Here is a 12,861-nt window from a genome sequence, read left to right as displayed (position 1 = left end):
CGATAATCGCGTACCCATCCTCCAATTTATACTCAGTATAATCTACCGTAATGAAGACCACCCGATCCCCACCATCTAAGTTCTTCCCCTGCCAACTGTGTGGATATAATCGACAAATTTAGTTTCTTAACAAATTTTCCAATGTACCGTCAAAGCATTTATAACTGTTATTGATATTTTAGAATATGTTTCCTAAAACACATATACATATTTTATGTGAAAGTATGCATATTTGATGTATATGTAGAAAACACCGTGGAAGATAAGAAATTATATTCAGTTAGTCGTTTCACCTTATCAAGTATCTACTCATTATTTCATAAATTTAATAATTAGTCTATTAAGTTTCTAATGCAATCAAAGTAAGTGCTCCGAATACGATTTGTTTTCACTGTTTTAAATTTAAAGTTTATGAATTATGTTTGGATATTTTATTTAAATTTTTTCAATAAAACAATTATATGATTTATCAGATTTTCTGTTGCATTATGTTTTCAAGTACCCTTTGATTTTATCCTTACCAAAGTCTGTTTCTTATGATTCCCTCTCTAAACGGGGCAACTCAGACAATTCTGGCATTATACAACACTACGAATTTTCGGCTTGGGAGAGCGTCTGGTTTTTGTGATACGAGTGTCGCTGCAAAAGTTTCGGCAACAATGGTTTATTCAAAATTGTACATAGAATGTTTTGGCAAAAATTAAATGTAACTCTACAAGCAAAAGTTTTATTAAAAGTTTGAATGAATTGTTTGACATTGTAAAATATTAAATTACGCCTACGGTTACGGTAAATTTAGTCAAAATTTTAAAATCACTTTTAGGCACATTAAAATTGCACATCTAAATCGAAATTGAGAGCGGATCACGACGAATAATCCAAAAATATTGCATGCTCCGTCACAGGCAACCAACATCCAAAAATTGATATGGTACCCAATATGGTGGCTTTTATTGGAATTAGACAAAAGGGACATGATCAGATCGATCTGATCAGCATGATTTGCTATAAAAACACAAAGTTTATCATTAAGCTCTAGCAAACCTTTAGGCCTTTTAGACAAAATTTTATTAATCCTTTCGGCTTTAAAAAATCGAAAATGTAAATCGATAATAACATACGACGAAAACACACATGAACCTTTTGGCTTTAAATCAAAATTATGTTTAGTTTTAGTTAAAAAAAAACAAATGAAAATGTTTACGAGAACGTTTATATCAAAGAAAATTATGGCAAATTATGCTATAATTCCAATAAAAGCAAAATTTAGACTGAATGTCGCTGTGATAAATGCAAATTAAAAACAAACCTAAACGTAAAACTTTTGTACATTTTAGGCATTAACACAAAATTTAAAGCATACTCCTAATCAAAAAAAAATCATAAATTTAGGCGCAACAAAATCTAGCATAAAGACAGAGACTAAGAACAAAATTTTAAATGCTCCAAAATCATTTGCAGAACATAGCGGGAGCTACAAATTGTCCTACCATGTTCTGCAAACACTTATAGTTTTCCAATTACCTATTATTTCATATACTTTGAATTTTGTTTTCATTACTAGTTTGTTTGAGTATTGTTTATTTGATTTGATAGTTGCTAACCAAACTGAATAGCAAACATGAGTTATAAGAAAGCTGCACAATGGAGTACACCAGCTGCTTCAGTGGAATTTTGCGCTTAGAAGTCTTCTAAGAAGCATTAGCGAAGAGTGAAGACCGAAGATCACACCGGAAGTGACGAACATAAGGTACATAGGTACATAAGTACACTTATAAGAATGTAACAGTTGAGATGGGGAAACATTTAAGATGACTCAAGCCTAGAAGGACAAAGAGGCTAGAACGTGACTAACCGGATAGACCAGACCGAAACAGAACCATAATGATGTAAAACACGACAAACCGTCGGAGGAGATAAATGCTGCAGATAATAACTGATAAAGAAATAGGAAAACCAATCAAAGTTACAAGCATACCTAACAAAAAACAATAGCCCAATTTAAATAACCAAGAGTACAAATACAAGTAATTTTTATAGCAGAAATTTTAATTGCAGTTTCAAAGAGCCATAATAAGTAAACATAAGTAACGTGTAACCATATTGCAAACCCAAGAAACACAATCACACAAGGTAACAGAGGCATGAAAAAAACACTAAACTTGGCACATAAAAATCGACAGAGAAAAATTAAAATCAGACATGACAAAAGTGAAATTATCTAGAAACTGCGTTTCGATACGAAATCGTGACACCCTGGAAATCCAAAACGAAAAACTAAAGTGAAGAAAATAATATGAAAAATCCTTTCTTCTTAAAATTGAAACAAATTATAATAGCGATGAATAATACATGAAAACGTCAGGATAATATTTGAGAATATTTCAGAAGTGATTACTTTTCCGGCTTACATTTCCGACTCAGAACATACATATAGCTCAATACCAGAGACAAGCAATATTAATAGAAAATGCCCACAACCAACATACAAACATCAAAGAAGCAAACTCGAAACAGAAAATATTAGGGATAGAGGGCCGTGTAGTCTGAGGAAAACCCAGCCCTTCGCCCTAAAATTTCCAGAAGCGAATGCATTATAATTGAGTACAGCCGCTTTCTGCAATAGTGATAATAGTTTTTAAGTCAACCACCAAGCATAAAAGCAACCAACAAACGAAATATAATTCAAGAGATCAGCTAACAGAAGAGATTATTAAAAATAGATAAATACACATTGAAATAGCAAGGGTAAGAATTAAAATAAAAACTGAGTCATGATAATACCGATGATTCTGAATGAGAACCATTTGAAATGATATTACTTAATAACATACAAAAAAGCCCATTCAACATCTGTTTGATTTGATTTGAGATTGTAAAGATTGTAAACACCCAGCCTACGGATTGAATTCGAGTTACAAAAATATTTTTAGTTCAATTACCAAAAATCCGAAAGGGAAGCGATTACCGAAGAAAGAAATGGATTGATGTCACTCAAACTAATGAATAAAATAAAACAAATTCAAAGCAAAGGAAAAGCAAAAATAAAAGCAAAAATAGTTTCAAAAAACGAAGCAAATAGCGTATAGCATATGGAAAACCCTAAACTCTTAAATTATATGTATGGTGTATTATATTTTTTAAACTATTTAAGGCATACTCTCTATATATATACGATATATCTACTTATATTTAACGTAACCCCTTGAAGTTTGTGACAGCAGCTAGCTGCGTATAAGGAGGAACTACAGACTTTTATTGTATTGAACGCCAGTTAAAAACTAATACAAGATCACAGAACTTCAAACACATCTTGTTTTTGGCTTAAAGAACCCCAAAAGTGAATTGAAATGACGAAATGAAATCCAAAACAAAACAACAATAGCCTCGTTAGTTGTTAATTACGCCCATGGCGTTATTGATAAAAACTCTATATTGAAATTATTGCAAATATCTGATCGATCAAGGCATAGAAACTGTACTGCGCCCAGTGTATTTCAGAGTGTCCTAAAAGTGGTGACAAAATTACTTTTATACCTTTCAAGAGAAGATACACAAACGTATCCCATAGATAAGACTTCTAAGCTAACAATTCGAGCGAAGTTCAGTTTGAATTTCTGCGAAGCCACACTATAATAAATCATCTTAAATCTTTTAGTCAATGGGCCCATTAGCATCATTCTATGCCCATGAGTACGATCACTTTTTGCAATAGACACCATGTGCCCATAGAACAAGTAATTTATTGCAGACAGAAATCAAATAATTTATTTATATTATATACGAAGTTGTTTTTGCAACAGGAACGAACCACAAGCCGAAAGAAATAGTACCGAAAATATTTTACAGAATTTTTACAAGCAACCGACAAACCAACAAGTAAATACAGCTCTTAAATAAATAGAAAATCAGAATATCAGCAAACACAAGCAGAGGTACTAAACTAAACCAATCAGACAGCTTACAACTGAGAAAAACAGCAAAAAAATAGTAAAAGTCGACGAAAACGCCGAAAAAACAAACTAAAAGGAGAACATATAGTAACATTTACTTACAGACATTAAAGTATATTCCATTAAGTGTTAAGTAAAGTATTCAAATGAAAACTCATTTTAAAACGTGCGCTTGCCTGTGAGCGCAGCAAAGATACAAAATCATCTCAAGCGGTGATTTACGATAAGTTCAATAACCCGAAGGATCAGATCGGATCGGATCAGATCAGATTGAAGAACGAACCGAACACAATTTGTTATGTTGGCATTACTTTTATATATACGTTTGTAATTACTATGAACGATTGACAGGGACTACAATTTAATAACTACCATAGAAATAATAACTGAGCAGTGTCAATAGAAACAAATTTTATTTACGCATATATCAATGGCCGCCTCGAAAGCGAGCAGCAAAGCACTTATTATTAATTGTAACTCAACTGAAACTGTACATAAGCAACCACAAACTGCAACTGCAAATGCAATAGTACCGACGTAAGTAAATCAATTATTTCACTAATTTCGCTAACAAATAGCTAATGCACCAAGAAAACGAAGAGCAGATATGCCCGACCAGCCGTTCAGCTGAGTAAAAAAGAGGTACGATCGAATTTCCGCTATGAGTTTAATCAGCTGAAAAGAACATATCCTTGCAGAACTACTGACCACTGCGCTACCATAGCCGATTACGTTTTTACGACACACCCGGAACAAACTTTAATTTGTTTTTATCAGAAAGTGAGAATTTCATTGCAAACGTTTTAATCGAAAATCAAAGCCACAAGCCGAATCAAACCAAGATAGAATCAAACAAAGCAATAGTGATACTAAACTACCAGGATCAGGACGAGTACCTGCCCTGGGCCAGCCAATAGCCAATAGCCTGATACAAGTAATAACAATAAACCGAACAAATCTTTTCATTTACAAGATATACACAACAAATGCCACGGATACCGCAGCAGCAACCATAGTACAATAATAAGTAACACTTTTTTCTTACCGACCGACTTTTATATGTACAACCGACAGGAGCAGCAAACCCAATTGAGCAACTGATAGCCAAGCAGCAGCGGATGAGATGCGGATTGAGGGGATTGTGAGATGGATAGATAGAAAGATACAAAGCAGATTGAACCGAATCAAAAATAGCGACAGAGGCGATTTTAAGTATACAACAAGCATAAGAAGCAAGCTAACTACCTATATACATATATTTTTTAAAGAGGCAAATGCAAAACCGAAAGCAGAAGTAACAATAGCAAAAGTTGTTAAGCAATTTACTATTTGAATTTGTATCATTTTGAATCGATTGAATGTAAAAACCAAGTTATACATATATAAATAAAAACCAACGCAGTGAAAATCAAAACAAACGAATGTAAAACGTTTTTATATTACAAGAAACAAACTAGAAGAACAAAAATCTCACTTTCCTGGTAAAAATTGAATTAATTGGTACAAAAATAATGAAAACAGATTGCACCAAAACAATAAAACTGGCTTACCGACATCAATGACACACAGATGTACACACTTTGTTCGCGTTTTGTATAATCTTCAGTGTTAATTTTTTTATCTAAACCAATCCTAGTTTGATAGTTCAATTGTTGATTTAGTTTTACACTTACAACTACAATAACCGGAAAAGAACGAATAGGATTTTTCGTAGGAAAGAACACCCCTGGCAACTATTTCGAATATTAAAAGCATCTTCATTTCGGCTGAATCAAAAATGAGGTTCGTAACATACCACGTATTAATTTGCATACTAATAAATGTTTCTCTAAACTATTCAGAAAACATATTCTACGTAACACAATCTAGAGAGAAAAATAAAAAGAAATCATTGCAAACCTTACGAAGAAAAGTTTGGCGACAAAAACGTGCTTTCGAGCGAAAAGCGATGTCTTTAGATATCAAAATCTGAAAAAGAAATGGTGACTTAACCACTGGCATTGAATAAAAAATACAAGATACACGTCTTGCGCAAATTAGAAATACATTGATGTATACCTTCTCGGCGATATTCCAAATAAAATTCTCGGAACAACACTAATCTCGGTCATTGCAAAATTGATTGCATAAAACAATGTATACTCAAGTCTTGGCAACTATTTAATGAAAATTCACGTTTAATTCCATTTTTCGGAGCAACCAAAACAAAAATTAAATTTAAGCCAAATGTATAAGCATCATTTTTTACATAAAAATTAGGTAATACTACAAGTAAATACTCTAGGACTTAAAAATAAGCAAAAATTAAATGAACGAAAAGAGGACATCCAAAAAGCGATAAGCAAAAGTAAAAGTTTAGAAGAAAAGCGAATAGTGAATAAACAAAATTCACCGTCATGAAAATAAAAACTACTAAATCCAAAAAAAGGTCAAATTCAAAATTATAATTGTTATAAGCAAATAAAAACACACTATGCAGACATATATCCAGACAATTCATTACACCCCAGCCAAACTATAAGTAATCCCTTAGATTACGCACACCACAAAGGAACACCATGGGACACGCAACTAGCACCACCAAGTCACACACCAACACTCTCCACCACACACACACTCAGACCCACACCCACACCACTTCCATTGGTTTAGATTTTAAGCATCATTTTAAACTTAATCGTCAGCCAAAAAAAGAAAAATACAAAAAGAATCCTATCATGGCAGTGCAAAATTAATCGAACTCACAAAAGAATAAATAAGATTTTAAGGCAAGCAAATATTACCGCGTCAAAAATTAATATTTAAGCAAGTAAACTTATGCAAAATCTTGCGTCGTCTAGTTTAATGTCGTAAAATTTTACTTTTTGTAACAATTAATTAACATTTAAATATATATTCTGTACCACACAAAAGAAATGGTAAGCGCAAAAGTATTGTAAACATCTATTGACTTACTAATTTCGAAAAGATACCAATTTTTCAATAGCTCACCAAATATGAAAATGGAAAAACCAATGCTACGGCGAGTGCAACAAGAAAATCAAAGAATTTCTGGCATCCAAAATATAGAACTACTAAAATACGAACCCATATTATTATACAAGAAAATGATTTGAAATAAATTGAATCTTGTAATATAGAGGAACGAGTTTCTTTCGGAACACGGTTGCAATTTTTTTTGTTGCGAAATTTGTAGATTCTCTTACACAATCTTAGGAGAAAATATAGGTCCGGCTGCTAGCACGTTAAGTCAAACTTAACGACTCCGTCGTAGTCTGGACCAAACTCAAAGATTGGCTTCTTTTCCCATGGGCGGTTGAAGCACGCGGAGTAGGTGGTCTGCATGTTGCTGATCTCGTCCAGCATTTTCTCGCACTTGAAGCGAAAGAGGTAATTGTGTGTCTTCGTAAGATTTCCGAAGGCCTGCAGTCTGTCCACGTCCGCCGGTTGCTTCGGAGGACCGCTTTTGTCCTTTTCGCCACTCGCGTGTATAAGACGCAGTCGAGGAATCTCCTGGAACTCCAGGGTGTGGGTGGTAGTGAAGTTCCTCTTGAGTAGCTCATCGTCCACCAGGTTTAGGGAAGATCGCCTATTCCTTATAAAGTTCTGGTAAGCCAATTTGCGATGATCCACGAACAAGGGCACTACCTCGGCACCATCGAAGGGTGCGGTAGTGTAGGTGTCGTGGCAGAGCGACCTATGGAGCTCGCAACCACTCACCCGGATCCCCGGCAGGATGGCATTGCTCTGCTCCTCGACTGCGTAGCGGCGCTCCGCCCAGTTGCCAATCAGCACCTCCTTGCCGAAAGGCGTCGAGGCCATGTCGTCCGCCACGGACTTTTGGCTTTTGTTCATCCTTCGCCAATATGAAAAAAATCTAACTAGCAATGTTACTACTAAATGTACAAGGTCGACTAATTTAATAATTTAAACTACATTAAAAGCCTTGGCCTTCTTAGCTTACCACTAATTTTGGCTTTGGCCGTTTGCAAGGACAAATCTGTACCTACCAAGAAATAAACAGAAATGACGCTGAAGAAAAGCCTCTTCGACTATTAGTTACCCTTTACTCGACTATGAAGAACTAGTACTGAAGATATGCCGAAAATAAGCAACAGAAGACTGATTTCCAGATCTCTTCTCTTCTCTTCTCTTCTCTGTCCTTTACGCAGGACGGCTTTTTTATGAATACATATATACTTTTTTATCGAAAAATGATTTTCCATCGAATATTCTCAGTCATGGTATGGAATCGATAATTTTGTTTTCAGTACGGAAATTTAACTGGTATCCACAGCGTCACCTTCCATCTAATTCCTATTGACCCTAACCTCGCGGAATGATCTTCTGACCTGACAAGGAGTAATGTGCCCCATACGAATTTATCACTGGCCACATTAACTTTCTACCTTTCTGAACTTAACTGTATTTCTACCCGCCCATTCTAACGCCCTCAAGCCACGCCCACACATTTAAAAAATGTTTTGATTTTTTAGTTGTATTATTCATCTTGCCAATTTCTGTCGACATGCCAGAAAAATGTAGAAATTTATCTTCCGGACTTCACTAGCTGAGTAATGCGTATCTGATAGTTGAGTTACTCGACTATAGCGTTCTCTCTTTTTTTCTTGTTTACTGAATGTTATGGTAATTTCAACGTTATTATTTTTTACCCGCATTTCCTTGCCACCGCCTACGTGATGCGAGCGTTAAGGTCGCGTGGCTCTAGAATCTGCAAGCTTAATCTTAACATTTTAGCTTCGAAAGTTAACGAGATCTTGAACTATGAGCGGATACGGACACGGCCAGACTTACCAGCCGATAGAGATCCATATTGAAAATAAATATATTTTTATAGGGTCGAAAACGCTTCCTTCTACCGGCGAAGAAAAGGCAAGGCAGAACAACCTCTAAGGTAAAGAGAAATTCTTATAAAGCAAAACCGAAACACTTTGGTGACTTCGTGCGCTGCAATAATTAATACTTATGGCTAATTAAGCCACCGAGCTATTGCGACGCACAGTACTCGCCAAATTTTCCCTAAGCCTTTCTACTCCAGACTTACATTCGCGGATTTCCTCTTTTAAGGTGTAACTTGCAAACGTGACTTACTTACTTATTGAAAATATAGCGAAACACTTAAAACGATGCTAAAACACCCACCGATACGACGAACATGACCGAATCGATTCCACTGGTGATCGGAAAATACGTCAGTACTAAACGCTGCGGTTTTAACAATTCTAGTATAGGAATACTAGATTTTTGGGAGTTTAGTGGGCCTGTCAAAAAGTTTTTTTTGCATATCGATAAAAATTTACAGGACTAATAAAAATATGAAAAAATTACAACACTTTTTCGAAATTTTGGTCGTGGCAGTATTGGTCCGTTTGTGGGCGTTATAGAGGGCGCGGCAAGAAGTTTTTTCAAATCGATAAAAGTTAACAAGACTTATAAAAATATAAAAAAAATGCATAACATTTTTCAAACGTGTGGGCGTTTTAGGTTTGGTACAGAATATATATTTTTTTTAATAACTAATTCTATTTATTAAGGTTTCAAAAGGAATCGTTCAGTAATTCCTCTGAACTTAACCTAATGTGTGATAAAGATAAATGAGACCAAGTGGTATCTTAATTATAAAGTACAAGAGAAAGAAAAAATCTAGTCTAGTTATTAATTACTTAGTATGTAATATGTTATATTATCCTCCGGGTAAGGAGATCGCTGGGGTGTACCCTCTTCAGTCTTCGGAGGGAGATGGGATCAGCTAGGATAGTTGCTAGTCGGTTCGGGTGGACCATAAGCCTGTCGGCATAACGGCTGCTATGGAAATTGATCTGATCCCCAAGAAGGGTAACTTTCAGATCTCTTTCGATACAGAATATATATACTTTATATGGTCGAACACGCTTCCTTCTACCTTTTCTACCTTTACTTAACGAATAAAAGGTATACAAATTGTGATAAAAAAAAACTAAACTAGGATTTCATAAATAATATTTTAAATTAATATTCCGACAGCTATATATTTTGGTTGTCCGATTTGGATTAAATCAAAACCAAAATTGTATAAATTAACATATATAATATAATGCTTTGCAGATTTCGCCTTATGTATGTTGAAAACTTCCGACTAAAAAGTTTTATTTTAAATTTCTAAATTCCTTTCCAAGAATTTAAAGTACATTTCTGCAGCTGCAGCGAAAAACCAGCCATTGCCCGCCACCAAGAGCTTCAAATTTATTTAGGTTTCAAACGCAGCTCTTCAAGTTTTTCTTTTATTGAAAAGGCCCTCAACACCATTTTTAAAAAATATTAAAGACAAGACTGTACTACATAAAGTTTATTATATTCGGTAAATACTTGTTTCACGATATTCCGCAGATTAATATTAAATATATGGTTGCCATTGCAAAATTCATTTTATGCCTAAGATCTTGCCCCAATATTGTTAAATTTATAAAATGATATACACTTTTAGGGGATAGCTTTGGTAAAACAAACGATGATGGTTCAATTTACTTTATGCCATTTCTCAGGGTTCTTATTATTCTCGAAATATGTTTGAATGTATGTTTGCATTACTCTTGGTATTTGTCTATATTTTATAGCTTAAATTTAATAGCACAGATAGTTATAGTTAATTTTTATAGGTTAAGCGTTTTTTAAAAATGGATTTTAAGAACTCGTACGGTTGTCATCAATTGTACATTTCTTTGCACCAAACTATTTAAACTATTTTGGTAAATGGTGAATTTAGACAACACATTTTTCGGAGCTCTTAAATTAGGCGGTCCAGTTAGACATTTAAACTTACATATATATTAATAGACGATCAATGAATATTTCAGTGGTTAAGAATTCGTTTAGTACCATCATTCATTATAAGTCGAATTTCGGACTTTCCTTACACATAACATTGAGTAGAGTTTAGTTTAAATTCCATAATGTATACCTGCTTTGACTAACATATTTATTTTATTTGGTGCACTTTATTTATTCCTCCAGACATTCATACTTTTTACTCTATATCAATACGCTTATTTTTCTAATTATTGTTACCATTGTGGATGAGATGTGACTGAACGTGTGTGGGAATGTGTGTCTCTGGTTGTCTGCTGATGTACTTTTAGTATGCTTTTATGCGCTGATATTATTATGAACCTTCAATTGCTTGCTCTGTTGAACGAGCATTCTCATCAATTATTTTTTCTGGTTTTTTTTTTTTTGTTTTTGTTTTTTCATTTTTTTTTTGCCGTGATATATGAGTGCGTTTTTGTTGAGCGTAAGCTGATCTTAATGTGTGTGATCAAATGAATTATTTAACGATTGGTCCTTTGAATGCGATCTGCAGTGTGCACATAAGTTGCTAAAACCAAGTTTTAAATTCGTGAAAAATGTTGACATACAAGCTCATTCAAATAAAAACAAAAGAGAACGCTGAAGTCGAATTTCTCGACTATTAGATACCCGTTACTCAAATAGTGGGAGTGCCAGGGAAGTATTTCAAAGTTGTTCTTAATTATCGATAGAACTTGATACAAAAAATATCAAAATTTAAAAAAATGTGGGCATATCAATAGGAATTGACAAGACTTATAACTTTAAAATATAAAATCATTTCTATAAAATGTGGCCGTTGCAGTTATGGGTCGCGTTTGTGGTGGGTTGTAAAATTACATGCCTAGTCTCTAGCTTTTATATCTGCCAAGATTTCTACGTTTATACGGACAGACATACGGACGGACAGACAGTGATCTCGATCAAGAATATATATTCTTTAATAGGGTTAACATTTCTACGAATAAAGAATTGCCTTCTGCTCTACAAATAACGGGTATAAAAACATGGACAAATTGTGATATGCTTCCAGTGCAACAGTGAACTCTGAGTTGGTATGATATGAATTTTATGTCAATGATATTTACGTTAATTTATAAGGGGTAGACAAGTGTTGGTAATCTACTGAATTTGTTTATTTTTTCAAAATGTATTAATTTATTATTGAGATGTATACTTTTGATTACAATCTGGATAAGCTATACTTGTAAATTTCTGTTGCCGTTTAGTAAACTATTGCATCAGAGTTCAATTCAACCTACAAACAACAGAACAGTACACAGAACCGTGTTTTCCTATGAATTTATTTTTTATTTAAGTACATGAGCGAAAACTGCTTTACATTCGAGTAAACGTGGTGCTGATTGCTTCGTAAAATTTCGCATTTGCTTGGTGCATTATTTCGTTTTGGTAAACCCATTAATCATGAACTTAATTACCAAAGCATCAAATCAACGCCCACAAAGTATGCGGAAATGATAGCATTTTTGATTACATACAAAAATCTTTTGTTGATCTGAACTCTCCATTTAAAGTTGTTTTGGAGATGTCTTCGTCAAAAATTGTTTTATTTTGATAGCACGCTAGAGTTTTGATTTGCCTCAATTTCATACAAATTGAATGCTTGCTTTCAAATACCGAATAAATTATTCATCAATAATACCAAAAAAACCATGTTTTACTTTAACTACGCCTCGCTTAGCTTTGTCCATTTCATGCCTTTTTGACTCGCTTCCGTTTTATTCTTATGTATGTTGACTGTGACCTAGTGGTACTGCACTTTCCCGGTGAATATACTCGGATTATAGTAAGTGGTCACTTGATTTATAATCCGGTTGCTTCGCTGTGGGGAAGAACGAGTAAGATCTATGAAAATCAAAATCATAATTAATTGTTACAATTTCTTTACAGTTTAAGTTTTATTTTTCAAAATTGAAATAATTTGTTCCACAAGTTGAGATGCAAATAAACATAAATTAAAAATTTGCAGTCTGCACACTAGTGGGATGATCAGGTTTATGTGCTTAAAATAATATCACATTAAACTGTTTTTGCCGACATTGTA

General features: G+C 34.0%; 2 protein-coding genes across 2 annotated transcripts in view; both read right to left on the bottom strand.

The window, feature by feature from the left end:
- Positions 1-6,943: 6,943 nt before the first annotated feature.
- On the bottom strand, positions 6,944-7,862 carry LOC117141701. Its single transcript, XM_033305312.1, has one exon. It carries the CDS (start codon positions 7,806-7,808, stop codon positions 7,191-7,193), a length of 618 nt encoding a protein of 205 aa, XP_033161203.1. The 5' UTR covers positions 7,809-7,862; the 3' UTR covers positions 6,944-7,190.
- Positions 7,863-11,172: 3,310 nt separating this feature from the next.
- The window catches only part of LOC117139078 (calcium-transporting ATPase type 2C member 1), a 32,064-nt gene continuing 30,375 nt past the window's right edge, over positions 11,173-12,861 (bottom strand). The window contains exon 5 of the mRNA XM_033301189.1: positions 11,173-12,639. The gene's annotated coding sequence lies outside the window, so the exon portion shown is untranslated. The remainder of the gene's footprint in view (positions 12,640-12,861) is intronic.

This window comes from Drosophila mauritiana, chromosome 3L, assembly GCF_004382145.1.
Source record: "Drosophila mauritiana strain mau12 chromosome 3L, ASM438214v1, whole genome shotgun sequence".
NCBI classification, from domain to species: domain Eukaryota; kingdom Metazoa; phylum Arthropoda; class Insecta; order Diptera; family Drosophilidae; genus Drosophila; species Drosophila mauritiana.
This window is presented reverse-complemented; position numbering and strand designations above follow the sequence as displayed.